Here is a 13,267-nt window from a genome sequence, read left to right on the forward strand (position 1 = left end):
AGGCTATCCTCACCAGACCTGCATTTCAAACCAGTAAAGAGACAGCCCCAACACCGTGAACCTGCAGCTCCTGGGCTGCCAGGTCTTCCAGGGGATATTTCCATTTCTAAAAATAAGCTTGAATTTGTCTGCAAATACCTCTCCAACATTTTCCAGCTTACCCTGCCCTGCTGGCATTACATTTCCCCCTTGCCTACACCTCCAGGCTGCCTGGCTCACAGCTGCCCCTGCAGCAGGCACTGCCAGCAGCCCTCACCTCGCTGTCCCGGCTGGTGCGGCGGCTCTGGGACACGCACTGGATCTGCCAGGGCAGGGGCTGGTACACCAGGTAAGGCAGGGGCTCCTCACGGAACAGGTTGGTCCCCAGCTGCACACAGGGAGGGTTTTTCAAGCAGGGAAGAGGACAGGAGAGGAAGAGGAACAGAAAGAGCTGCTCAGCCACAATCATCACCAGAGATCACAACCCTCCCCCATCACTCATCAACAGCCCACAGGCAACACCAGCCCCACAGAGCTCCCAGCCCTGCTGCCCAGGGTGGTTTAGGAGGCACAGAAGGCCATTCCCAGCAGGGCAAGCAGAAACTGCTGCCTCCCCTCCCTGCCCCAACAGAGAGCAGCCCCAGGCAGGGGAGAATACCACGGCAGCAATAAACGCTCCGGACTCACCTGTCTGACCGCCCTCACCACAAAGAACAGCGCTGTCATCAGGGTGCCCAGCATGGCTGGGCTGTGCGAGGGCTGCCTCCGTCCCGGGGAGCCTCAGCTCTGGGAGCAGCACGCCGGGACCTCCAAACAGCCAGGACTGAGCTGTCCCTCCTTGGGCAGGCACAGGCCAAGCCCAGTAAGGAGCTTACAGCCCCTGCTCAGCTTGGTGAAGTAATCGGGCGCTGCCCTTTTGCTCCTCTAATCGCTGAGTTTCTCCAACAGACAGCGCTGGCATTCCAGGAAAGGCAAATCCTCTGCTCCTCCTACCCAGGCATGTCAGGGAGCACGGACAGAGCTGCACAGCCCAGCCTGGGCTCACACCTGCTCTGCATGATCTCAGCAGGATCACAGCACACCCAGGAGGATCCCACACTCCAGATGGGATTTGGGATGTCTCAGAACTGCCCAGCAGAGGGGTAGGAGACTTGTCCCAAAAAGCGCCTGCCTGGACAGCGTGTGCTGTCCTCCTGTTCCCCCTGTGTCTCACCAGCCCCTCCAGCTCCCACAGGCTGCTGGCAGGAGGAGAGCAGGAGATGGGAACAAGTCATGGGAAGAGAACAGCTCATCACCAATCCTCCCTAATTCCTGGTGAGAGCGTTACTCAGCGATCCCAGCAGCACCCAGCACGCTGCTGGGGCAGTTCCTGGCTGCTCCGAAACCCATGGGAAATCAGCAAAAACAGCCAATCTGCAGTGAGATATTTTTAACAGATCCCAAGCTGCCAGAGCAATACCTTGTTTTCATTTTCTAGTTTTGGATTTTAGCTTTCTGACTTTGCATTTGCTACCCTGTCCAGATACTTAAAAGAATAATGGCAACAAAGCCACAGCAAGCTTAAGTGGTCTTGGGAACTGCCAGAAATGACCTCAACAAGACAAAACGTGAGAGAGCCCAGAGACAAGCAAGGGGAGATGTGAGAGGTAAGTACAGCTGGATATCCAGCTACAACAAAACAGAGTGACAACCACCACCATCGTACAAAACAGACTCATGTTGATTTAATTTATACAAAACCAGACACAGCTGCTATCCCAGGTTTTAACAGGAAAAAGGAGCACGTTTCAAACCAAGTTATTGTAAAAAAACCTGGCATTTCTCTGCACCACTAATCCATGCTTCTCCCAAAACACAGAACGGACTCAGTGATATGGCTTTGGCCACAGCAAGCCACAACTGCAGGGTCCCTTCTAAAACCCCTGACTGGAAGGACTGCCATGTGTCCCCTGAATATCCAGCAAACTAAAAGCAAAATCCCTACAGGAAGGGGTTTGTGCAATCCAACAGCAGATGGGATACCCGTGTTTTGATCCCTTCTTTCCTAGGAAGGAATAAGGCTGGTTGAATAATTACAAAAATTCTAAGAAAAATCAGCAATGAAAAAAAAAAAAAACCAAAAAACATACATTCTTAAGAGTTTTAAAATGATGTTCATCAAAAATATATCTCTATTTGCACGTAAACATCCCCGTGCCAGGCTCACGGTGTGTGCCAGCACACAGCACCCGAGGAGCAGAGCAGGGGGGCTCTGCCTCCTCCACTGCCCATCCTCACCCACCCGAGGGGCTCACGCAGCACAGGGGGTGTGGGGCAGCAGCTTCAGAGCCTCCCCCCACCAGCTGTCTCAGGAGAAAGGCTTTGAAGATGGTTTCTCACAGATGGGCTCCCTTGAAGTGCAGCGTCCTCGTCAGCCAGAACAGGCGAGTGGCTCGGCAGCTTTTTAAAGCATAAAATATTTAGAGTCAGCTCGGAGGAAATACTGACAAAGACAACCAAATACCAGGTTCCCACGAAAGCCTGACTCCTCCCCGCTGGGTAGAGCGTCACCCCTTCCAATTCCAAGCATCCCCGCGGGCTGGGATACCCTCTGGATACAGCCTTTCCATAGGAATATCACAGCACCCAATGAGCACAGCCACGAGCCACTGGGTCACAGCTGAGGTCCAGGAGCTGCTCATGCCAACTCCTCAGCCACTCTCCAGTCTTCCCACATCCCTGCTCTCCCAGGATTACTGCAGAGCTGCTGCAGGAGCAGCAAGACCAGGCTCCAGGATTTATGGCAGGGCTCCCCAGCCCCATGCATCGAAAGAGATCCCAGCTGCTGATCCGAGCTCTGGATCCCTCTCCCCAGGGCATGGGAGGACGCAGGTGGGGCTGTCTCAGCATTCACAGGAGCTCCTCAGCTGTGCCTGCACCAGCAGCCACTCCCCGTGCTCTCCTGCCATCCCTGCTCCCGCTGCCATCAGCGCATCTGTGACACAGGAGCAGAGCTCCAGCAGCTGCTCTGCTGCACAGCTCTGGCCAGCCTGGCGTGAGAGGAGCAGGGAGAGCTCATCCAGATCTACCACTCTTGGCTCAGTTCCCATTGCTTCCACCCCAAACAAGCAGAACATTCCCGAAGAGCCAGAACGTGTCATTCCCTGATTTTATCCCCAGACTCCGCAGCCATTCCGCTGCTCCCACATGCCAGAGGCCACCTGACATGGCCCACCTGCCACCGAGCATTTGCTGGGCATCAGGGCAGGCTCATTTCCTGACACATTTCCTCCAGCAGAGCCTCAGCTGGATTCACATCCTCCCCCTTGACCAGTTACTCAAAGTCCTCTGTGATTCACAGCTCTGCCTCGCCATCGCTGGAATACTAATGAGGGAAATGTTGATTTATTGAAGCCCTGATATGTCACCGCTGGATTAAACAGTCTATAAAGTATATTTGGACACATTACAGGATTAGAAGAATCCGCCTGGGAAGTTCTCTTCCTCCTTCCTCCACTCCCTTGCAAAAACACTCAGTTTCAAGGACATGGCACACAGACACAGTGGAGGTGCCTGGGTGGGCATCACCAAAGCCCAGCCCATCATGGGGAGACCGCACAGGTCCCCCCACCATCCCTGCAGAGAAAAATCCCACCTTTCAGTAGTGGTACACCTTGATCTCTCTGTTTTCATCCAGTCCCAGCTGGAGGAGGCTGGGGCTGCTGCCTGGGCACTTCTGCGACTGCAGGGAAAGAGGTCTGGCAGCTGGGTGAAGGAAAAGCCTGGCTTACAGCAGGAATGAGCACAGACAGGACAGGTACGAGGTACTGAGCCAGTCCTGTGCACACAGGCTGTATTTAGCCTGCTGCATCCCAGTCAAATGGAATTAGAGGGGGATTAGGGAATTCAGAGGCACACCATGCTCAGGACAGCACGGAGGCCCCAGGGATTTGCTGCTAATATCAGTGTACACTGAGGAGACACCAACAGCCCCAGCACAAGGCTGGTACCACACAGCCTGGGAGCATCCCTGCTCACAGCACAGAGAGGTCTTGCTCTCTGGATCCAGCCTCATGCTACAAAATTCCTCGAAACAGAGCTGGAGAGAGCCTGGGGGGGAGCCCAGCCCTCCCTGCCCCACAATGTGTCCAGTCCACACATCTCCAGGTGCCCTCACCTCCTCAGCAGGGTCTGCCTGTGGCCAAGGGCTCCATCCATGGCCGGCAAAACCAGACTCCCTTCTTCCCCACCCCATCCTCCATTTCTGCACTATTTGGTCCACATTTTTAAATCCTCACATTCCCAGCTCAAACTGCTGCTTTACAGCAGAGCAGCATCACTAAAGAGCACCACAGAGCAACCAGGGAAAGGAAGGGAAACTTCCTCAGTCCAGTACAGCTCAGAAGAGCAGCACACTCATGCTCCAGCTGCTGAACACCACACTCTGCAAAACCAGACACCGAAATGGAGGCCAAGGCCTCAGAATCACTGTTCAATACTTGGTTGTACACCCCTCCTCTGCCACCTCCTCCTACCTACTGCAGGAATTAAAAACCAGACCCAGGTAAAAGATACGCTTTGGAATCCTTCTTGAAGCCTTCCAGCCATTTCTTGTTGCTCTCAATCATCCCCTCAATACTCCTCTTCTCTGGCTCACGGAACTTGGAATGCTGGAAGAGCCGGACTTGTTCCCTGTGGCAGTGAGAGAGAGAGGATAAGTGGGGAAAAAAAGAGGTCTGGGCAGAAATGATCCCAGAGATAAGAAAGTGAAGGCCTGCAGAAAAAAAAAAAAAAAACCACCTCCTCTAATATATATACTGATAGTTTGACTTTTCTCCTAAATAAGTAATTCATAGTTTTTATCAAATTGTTATCTACTTGTTATGTGATAAGTGACCTAACAATCACTGCAGAGAAACAACAGCAGCACAACGAAACATCTCAAGGAAGACCCTTACTCTGCAGAGACATATCCCAGCTTGCTGTCCAGGGGCACAGGACTCCCACCGAGTGACGAGAACCCACCTGGAAAACAGACATTAAATATAAACCCCACAAAACCCACGTAGCTGGGTGCATTTGCTTTCCTGCACCACAGACACACTGTCCCTACAAGGACACCAAGGGAACAGAGGGAGATCCCTACGTGCCACTGGGAGGAGGCTCCCGGTGGAGAGGGCTGGCTCCTCTTTTGCTGCTTTCTTGGGTGAGTATTAAAAAGCAGGATGACAGGATCAGCCACATGCTGCACTTCTGGAATGAGCTTCTCATCCCTCACCCCATCAACACCCTTCCTACCAGCAGCACCCGTGCACCCACCCCCTTCCCAGCACTGGAAGCTGGGACAGAACTCGCAGGGCTGCAAAATCAGAGGTGGGAGGCAGCAAGCAGGTGGGTTACGGCCAGGAGACTCGCCTGGGAAATACTTGTGCCACTTCTCTGTCAGCATGTTATCCACTGACTGCCCTGAGATGGAATAACTGGAGCTGAGCCCGCTTCTGCTCCAGGCCCACTGGTCCAGGGGAGACACCCTGGGGGGGTTCCCCAGGGAGGTGCCCCCACGCAGGCCTCCGCTGGAGCAGTACGTGGGAAGAGCGATGCCCTCGCGGGCTGTGGAGGTGAACAGAGGAGTCTGGTGATGGCTCAGGGAGTCCAGCACGCCCAGGACCCCGTTCAGCTCACTGGTGATACTCTGCACGGAGTCTCTCAGGTGCTGGATCTTGTCCTTCTGGAGGACGGGCCAGAAATCCGTTCCCAAGTCAGCTGAAGGAAGAAAGGGGAAAAAAGGGGTCATGGACAAGCCCTAACAAGAGCAGCCTTTGTGCAAGCAACCCGACCCTCCTGCCTTCCTGCCCTTCTTCCCCCAGCACAACTCCAGCTACAGGCAACCAAAGCCCAAGAAAAAGCACAAGCAGCAGAGAGGGAATTGGAATTGCAGCAGCTTCTCCTGCCATGGATGTGAGGGAAGGGGAAGCTCAGACTCCTGCAGAAGAGCAATACAGCTCTGCAGGATCAGAGGGAAATCAGAGAGATTTTATAATCCATGGAGATTTAAAAGGCAGGTTCGCTCACAGATCCCATCCCTCTTATCTGCCACGACAGGCAGGAAACAAGGTTTTGCAATCAGGTGTGGTACACGGAGCAGTCCCAGCCACAGAGACCACACCTGCCTTGGACACAACTGAGCAAAATGAGAACAGGGACATCAGAGAGGTGAGAGGGAAAGGCAGAATAGGCCTAGAGCCTCACAAGTTGGGCACTTACATTTAGACTGGCCCAGATTCCCACTGGACGTGCTGTTTGTATCCTCAGAGGTGCTCAGATCAAAAGTCACCACCTTCTTACATGCAGAACTCTTCAGCGTGTCTTCATCTGAGAGCTGGTCAGGAGGAGGAAAACAATGCAAATAAAACCTGCTGTATCATCCCTGGAACAGAAAAGCTACTGGAAATCTGCCTACAGCTTGTCTACAAAGCTGGACTGCAGTCAGGCACAGGTCAAGTGAAGGCAAACTTGTCTTCAGGCCCTGACAGCAAAATCTGAATGTCCAGAGACTGCTTTGGCTCTGAAAGTGCAAGAGGCCAAACCGAGCAGCCACGTGAATCAGCCCTTCCAGCAGGAATCAACGTGGTTTGTGCTTTAAATAACCTCACAACTCCTGCAGGGCTGGGTTCTCTGCACCAAGGGCAAGAGTTTGACCACCAAAGGTCTCGTTCTCTTGCATCTGCTGCTGCCCTGCCTAAGGCCAAGCGGTCCCAGGCAGAGCCAAGGATTCCAAGGTTTGCCTTGGTCAGAGCCAGCCCCAGCCCAGCTCACATGAGGTCACCTGCCCTTGTTTCCTCCAGGCTCAAACCATGCAGCTTTTCCACGCTGCCTTCTGCAGCCACACACTCAGCAGTCTCTGGTGCTCTCACAAGTGTTTCCAAAATCCAGCTCTGCTGGCAAACACCAGTCTTTGGCCACCAGCTGAACAGCCCTGACAGGGACCAGGAGCCCCCCACAGCCCCCAGCCTGGGGGAGGAGCTCTGGACAGGGGAAATGCAGCTGGGCAGGGATGCTGGAGTTTACCTCCTCCAGCAGCGAGGACTCCAGCTGGCTGAGCTTCTCCTCCTTCTTCTTCAGCAGCACCTGTCCTTTCTGCATGGCCGACTTCATCCTGTCCAACTGCTTTGCCTCCTGCACAGACCAACAGCCAAGCCGAGGAGAGAAATTAAACAGGAATGACAGGAAATCATCTACGTTAGCAGCTGGGGTGACTTTCATCACCTCATTCTGCTCAGTGCAGGAAGTGCTGCTGCTGCAGTGAAATCGCTCCCAAGCCCTCGAGAGCGTGGGAAGGGCGTGTACAGTGAGCAGAGCACGCGGCTCAGAGCAGGCTCAGCCCAAGGAAAAGGAGGTTTCACTTCCAAACCCACATCCAAGAGGGTCCCCAAGCCCACACCAACAGGACCACGGCAGCTGCAGAGCCAGGAGTTGATGCCAGGGCTGGGGAAGGTCTGTGACACCCAACACCCGAGCGCGGGCAGCGCCCAGGGCTCACCTCCTCCAGGTTGCGGCGCATTCCCTCCAGGAGCTGGGAGCTGTCGGGGTCCTGCAGGGCCTCCTGCGCCTTGCACAGGTCCTGGCGCCACTGCAGGCTCGCAGCCCTCAGCGCCGAGCGCCGCTTCCGCAGGGAGCGCGTCTGGCGCAGCAGGAATTCCTTGGCGTTCCTCAGGGCCGTCCCTTCCGCGGAGATGTAGCTCCGGACACTGCGGGGAAGAGGCCCGAGTGTCCTGGCTCCCTGTGCTGCTGCACACCTCACACAGCACCCCCAAAAACTGGTGGTCAGTGCCTGGTGTACAAACCCAAGCTAAAACCTTGGCTTGGAAAAGCAGAGCACAAAGTTTTCCCGGCACACGGATACTCACCGTTCAAAGTGGAAGTCGCTTTCCTCGGGGCTCTGAGAGGCTGGGGAAGGCCCTCTGGACGAGTGCTGAGAGGGTGACACATTGCAAAAACTGAGAAACATGTATGGGGGAAACAGAACCCCAGGGCCCCCTAGGAATCCAATTAGGGGCAACAGCTTGGAATGACATCACCATGGCACTGCCCAGATCCAAACACAGCACCAGGGATGCTCTTGGTGTGACTTTTGAAGGTAATAAAGATGTTTCTATCCCGACACAAGCCCTGCTTTTGATTTGAGTATCCCACGCTCCTCTCCACCCACTAATAATAGACACACATCTGCAAATACTGAACACATGGGCAAAGAGAAACTCCTCTCTGCACGGCAAATGATTTCACATACAAGGAACAAATGCTAGGATTTTCAAGGGAGTTTCAGCCTCAGATCTCACAAGGCAAACACCTTCACAGGCTGCTTTACTCACAGCTTGAGGAGTTTCTCTCAGGTCTTCAACACGGAGCTCAGCTTTCTTTCTTGGAGATTCCACACTTTCTTCTGCCTCCAGTTCTTTCAGAGCCTCCTGCTTGCTCCTGATTGCTTCCTCCAGCTCACTGCCACAGGAAAAAGCAACAGCAGAGGCACTTTGATTAGCCTGCAGTGGTGTCCAGAGTGACCTCCAGATTCCAGGAGGGAAAGGGCCACAGGGCTGGGTCTGTGGTGTTACGCCAAGTGTAAGCCCTGGCTGGGCAGGGAAACTGCTTCCCACCCTTCCCCAGCAGCTCAGCCACCTCAGGAAAACCCCTCTGCATTTCAGTGCCCCTCTCACAGCACCTCATTAACCTCCCAAGGCAGAAGAGGAGAGACAAATGGAACTGACACGCAGAGGTGAAGGAACAAATTCAAATTCACACCCACAGTTAGTACAAAACCTGGAACCAGCCCCCAGCAACCCTGTGCCCTCAATGGGCACCTCAGGATTCTGAAGGAACACAGCCCAACACGGAGCTCAGAGGTCAGGGAGAGGCCCAGGTTAGGTTGGAGAGGTTTGTCAGGGCCACAGGGCAGATTTTTTGGTGTTAGAGTAAATTTCTCACACACACCCAATGCGTTTCTGCAGCCTCTGGCTCCGGCTCTGCAGCAAGTCCACCTGGGCCTCCAGCTCAGCCTTCTGGTCCTGCAGCTCCTCCAGGGTCTTCCGCAGCTGCCGGATGGACTCCAGGAGGCTGGAATGCTCCTTCCTGCTCTCCTCCATGCGCAGCTGAGAGGCCAGAGCAGCCTCCTAGAAGAAAACCAGAAAATCCCTCCCAGTCATTTCCCCAAGAGCGAAATAAGGGGCACACAGCTCACAGGGTCCCAGAGCTACACAGCCACACACCAATCCTGGGAGAACAGGCCTGGCTCTTCTCTTTGGGGAGCTCAGAGCTAATCCACCTCCCCAGCACTTTGTTTTCCTAAAGCCCCAGTTCTAAGGTGCTGCCCTCAGCCCCAGAGCAGCACAGCCCCTCTCCAGAGCCCCGGTGTTCATACATCTCTTTCGAGCTGCATCCGTCCGTCCTCATCCAGCAGCTGCTGCCTTCTCCTCCGCAGGGACTCCTCCTGTGCACAGGGGAGAAGGCAGGGCAGTGTCAGAGCCAGGACACTGCTGACGCTGAGCAGCACCTCAGCTACAGAGCTCAGGCCTGAGACTCAAGACCATTCCAAAATACACAAGGAGTGCTGTCAGATTTGCTTTATGACCCCTCTCACAGCAACTCGCTGCCCCCCAAAGCACTGAGCAAACCCAGAGCTCACACTTTCACAGCAAACACCAGCAGCAGGAATGCTGAGCCCTGCTCTGACTTGTGATGAAGAAAATTTCAGGTAAAAACCTGTAAGTGAGATGGCAGCATAAGCCCTGGCTGAGCTTTTCTGAACAGTTCCCCATGAGGAAGCAGCCAAAGGACTGGCACAGATTAGAGAAGCTCTGAGAGCCCAACAGCCCAACTCACCTGGCTGACGAGCTGCTGTGATCTGGCTTGGATGTTCTTCACGCGGATTTCAAGCTCATTCTCTGAATCCTGGAGCTTTCTTTCCTGCACAGAGACACTGAGTTGAAGAGAATAGCACAAGCTCCTCCCTCACCAGAAAAACACAAACTGGGAAGTGTGACCTGCCACTTGTGTGCGCCAGCCTGGGCTGTGCAGGGTGCCAGGGGGACAAGGTGTGGAGCATCCAGGCTGTCCCTCAGGACCTCCAAGGACCAAAGGCAGGGCCTGCTGCTCACCTTCTCCCTGTGCCTCTGCTGCAGGGCAGTCAGCCTCCCCTCCAGCTCTGCCTGCAGCGCCTTCAGCTCGGCGTCGTGGCGCTGCCGCAGCCGCGCGGCCTCGCTCCGCAGCCCCTCCAGCAGCTCCGACCTCTGCTTCCGCTCCTGCCCGGGCCAGGGAGACAGGGAAACATCTCTGTGAGGCACAGAGCTGTCCAGCAATGGAGCAGGACACACGGGACTCACTGCAAAAGCAGCCCATGGCACCGACTGCAGCCAGCTCCCCACCAGCAGTACCTCCTCCTCAAACTGCTCCTGGATCCGCGCCAGGGCCTCCCGGTGCTCCTCTCTCATCCTCTCCATTCTCCTCTCGTGCTCTTTCTCCACCTCCCGGCGTTTCTCGCTCATGAGCTCGCTGAGCTGCAGGGGTGACAGGGAAAAGAGGTTTCCCTGAATTGCAGCACTGCACCAGAGTGGCCTCCCAAAAATCAGCCTCCCACCTGAGCCCAAGCCCAGAGTGGGATCAGGGATTGTGTCCCGGGGAGCACAAAGCCTTCACCCCGGTGAGGTGAGATGCTGAGGGGTGTCTTTCCCCCTGAGGCACCACTGTCACCCCAGGCAGGGACGTGGGCACTCAGAGCTCACCCCACACCAGAGGGGAGAGCGTGAAGAACCTTCAGCACCAAACCAACACTCACCTCACGCTCGTATTCCTTCACTTGATGGGCTTTTTGCTGCACTTTCTGATCCGCTCTCTGCAGCTCCTCACGCAGCTGGGCCTCCTGGCTGCTCTGTGCCTCTGCCAGCTGGGCTTGCAGGCTGGAAATGACCTGCCAGGAAAGCCACCCACAGAGACTCGTCAGCCTTTTCCACAGGATCCATTCCGTGCCCTCGAGCGTGGCACAGCCTCACCACCCCCTGCCTGGAGCACGGCCAAACACTGAGCCACACCAGAACCACGGCTAGGGAGCGAAGGAAAAAATTAATGCCACCCTCCCTGGCCACCTTTGGTGACAGTGTGAGGAAAGAAAAAACCCAACCATTTACATTCTAAGGACACCATCCTGACCTCATGGTGCTTCTCTTCTGCTGCAGACCTCAGCTGCTGGAGATCACTGGCAAACTGTTCTTCCAGCTCCTCTGCTGCCTAGGGAAACACGAGCAAAACAGTCTGCGTGTGGGGACAAGGTGCATTTGTGATTAAATTCTATCCAAAGCATCAAAAAGCACAGTGGTGATTCCAAACGGGATCACTACAAGGTGCCTTTACTCTCCCTGTGCTTTCCCTCCCAGGGGATCTTGATGGATCCCTGTCATGCTGTGCTGGAGGGACTGGAAACTGCCCAGCTCAGGGGCTCCCCAGGTCCCTGCAGGACTAAAGCAGCAGCCAAGGAAGTGTTTGGAGCTGATAAGTGGCTCCGTTTAGTTCTGATCTGATAACAGGGCTGGTTCAGCTCTGGCGAGACACACAGGGATCCTTATCTTGTCTTCAGATGCGGAGAGGCCACTGAAATAACTGTTAGTGAATCACCACTGTAATAACAGCTGGGGGAGTTCTCCTCCCCAGCTCCACGTGCCTCCAACAGCCCAGATGGCATCTCCCCTTTGTGCTTTAAGTGTCACCAAAGCCCTGCAGGCGTGATTTAATCCCCACACTTCAGCACTGCCATGCCAGCCAGGTGAGCAGGAACGGCTGGAGGCCGGCCCTGCCTGGCAATACAGATCTCACCTTCTTCTTCTCCCTGTCCAACCTCTCCCTGAGCTCACTCAGGAACTGCTCCTTCTCCTGTTCCAACTCGCTCATCTCCTTCTGCCGCGCTTCCTCCATTGCCAGCTTCATTTCCTCCAAGGCAAGCTGCTGCCTCCTCTCCAGGCTCTCCTTCTCCACCAGCTGCTGGGATTCCCACTCTTCCCTCAGCTTCTGCAGCATGGCCTCCTGCTCTGCCCTGGTAGGTTTGGAACAAGAGCACAGAAATCGGGATCCAGCACTGGACAATCAGGGCTCGGACCTGCTGCCACAGCAGGGAAGCAGCCACGAGAGGCTCAGGACCTGCCCCTGAGCAGCTTCTGGGGATGTGCACGACCCTCCCATCCCATCCCAAACCAGCAGTTCATGTCCCCAGGGACAGCAGCAGAACTTCTCACCTCATGCTCTCCTGCTCTGCCTCGATCTCTGAGGCGATTTGGGCTCGAAGCTTTTCCAGTCTCTCGGTTTTTCCCTCTCTGACAAGCAACTCTCTCTCTTCCTCCTCAGATTTTGACAAATCTTCTTCTGGAGTGCTGAGACAGAAAATAAAAAAGAAGAAAATAGGCTCAGGAGGCTTCAATATCTCCCAGTCACCTCTCCAAGGGCTACAGCTCTGCTGGGGATCTCACTGGCTGTGGTGAGACATTCATTTCCCCTCCACACCTGCAGGACCTGCTGCTGGCACGGGAGATGCAGCCCCAGCACCAAACCTGAGCAGTGTGGGTTTAAAACTTGCTCTATCATCCTAGTTTACACTTCTTTTGGGGTTTTTTTTAACGCTCATTAAATGGCTGCAGGCTCCCAGGCAAGGTACCTGGATGCATTAGCACATCTGGAAGCTCCATATTCCTGTATTATACCTTTTGCTACACATTTTTTTTCCCTTCAGGTGCCATTTCTGCATCTTCCTTCACACCCAGACTGCATCCCCACGATGTTTCATGTCAAGATGCTGTTTCTGGCTGCTCAGAACATAAGCATCATATCCAGCAAGATAATACAGAAGCCTCAAGAGAAAAATTCCCCCAGGGAAAGGACACAGCTCCCAGTGCTGTTCCACCCCCTGCACTGCTACCAGATCCTAGTTTCCATCCCTGCCCTGTTCCTGGAAGCCTTGTTTGGAAGTCCCTCTGTAAAAGACGCAGTATCAGAGCTCCAGATCGTTCCTCTGGGGTAACCTCATCTCCTCTAATGCTCCCATTTCCAGTCCTGTTGCTGCCGTTTAGCCCAGGATTTGAACATCTGCCAGGTGGGAGAGCTCCAAGCACTGAACTGGAAACTTCTCCCAGGTTAACCATAACTGACAGGTTCAGAGCTCCAAAAGCTCTGTGTGTGTGTGTGGAATCATGGCTCAGCCTGCAGGATGCTCTCCTGCCGCTCCTGTCAGGGTGGGAGGGTCCTTTCCTGAGCCTGTCAGTGGGGCACTGTCCAT

The 13,267-nt window shown here is 54.7% G+C and overlaps 1 protein-coding gene across 9 annotated transcripts in view; it reads right to left on the reverse strand.

The window, feature by feature from the left end:
* Window positions 1-1,681: 1,681 nt before the first annotated feature.
* CEP164 (centrosomal protein 164) overlaps window positions 1,682-13,267 on the reverse strand; it is a 29,744-nt gene continuing 18,158 nt past the window's right edge. For 7 of the 9 annotated variants that reach the window (XM_032133648.1, XM_032133651.1, XM_032133646.1 and 4 more), the window contains 18 exons: window positions 12,234-12,368; window positions 11,818-12,034; window positions 11,158-11,235; window positions 10,787-10,918; window positions 10,386-10,508; window positions 10,110-10,253; window positions 9,835-9,918; window positions 9,374-9,442; window positions 8,947-9,125; window positions 8,331-8,457; window positions 7,866-7,930; window positions 7,499-7,706; window positions 7,027-7,134; window positions 6,223-6,337; window positions 5,374-5,721; window positions 4,917-4,983; window positions 4,534-4,650; window positions 1,682-3,716 (listed from right to left, as the gene is read on the reverse strand). In XM_032133648.1, the coding sequence (XP_031989539.1) occupies window positions 3,617-3,716; window positions 4,534-4,650; window positions 4,917-4,983; window positions 5,374-5,721; window positions 6,223-6,337; window positions 7,027-7,134; window positions 7,499-7,706; window positions 7,866-7,930; window positions 8,331-8,457; window positions 8,947-9,125; window positions 9,374-9,442; window positions 9,835-9,918; window positions 10,110-10,253; window positions 10,386-10,508; window positions 10,787-10,918; window positions 11,158-11,235; window positions 11,818-12,034; window positions 12,234-12,368 (2,416 nt within the window). In that variant the 3' untranslated portion in view covers window positions 1,682-3,616. Of the gene's footprint in view, window positions 3,717-4,533; window positions 4,651-4,855; window positions 4,984-5,373; window positions 5,722-6,222; window positions 6,338-7,026; window positions 7,135-7,498; window positions 7,707-7,865; window positions 7,931-8,330; window positions 8,458-8,946; window positions 9,126-9,373; window positions 9,443-9,834; window positions 9,919-10,109; window positions 10,254-10,385; window positions 10,509-10,786; window positions 10,919-11,157; window positions 11,236-11,817; window positions 12,035-12,233; window positions 12,369-13,267 lie in introns of those variants that run through there. The other 2 variants (XM_032133647.1, XR_004244426.1) reach the window with 2 other exon arrangements.

This window comes from Corvus moneduloides, chromosome 25 (assembly GCF_009650955.1).
Source record: "Corvus moneduloides isolate bCorMon1 chromosome 25, bCorMon1.pri, whole genome shotgun sequence".
NCBI classification, from domain to species: domain Eukaryota; kingdom Metazoa; phylum Chordata; class Aves; order Passeriformes; family Corvidae; genus Corvus; species Corvus moneduloides.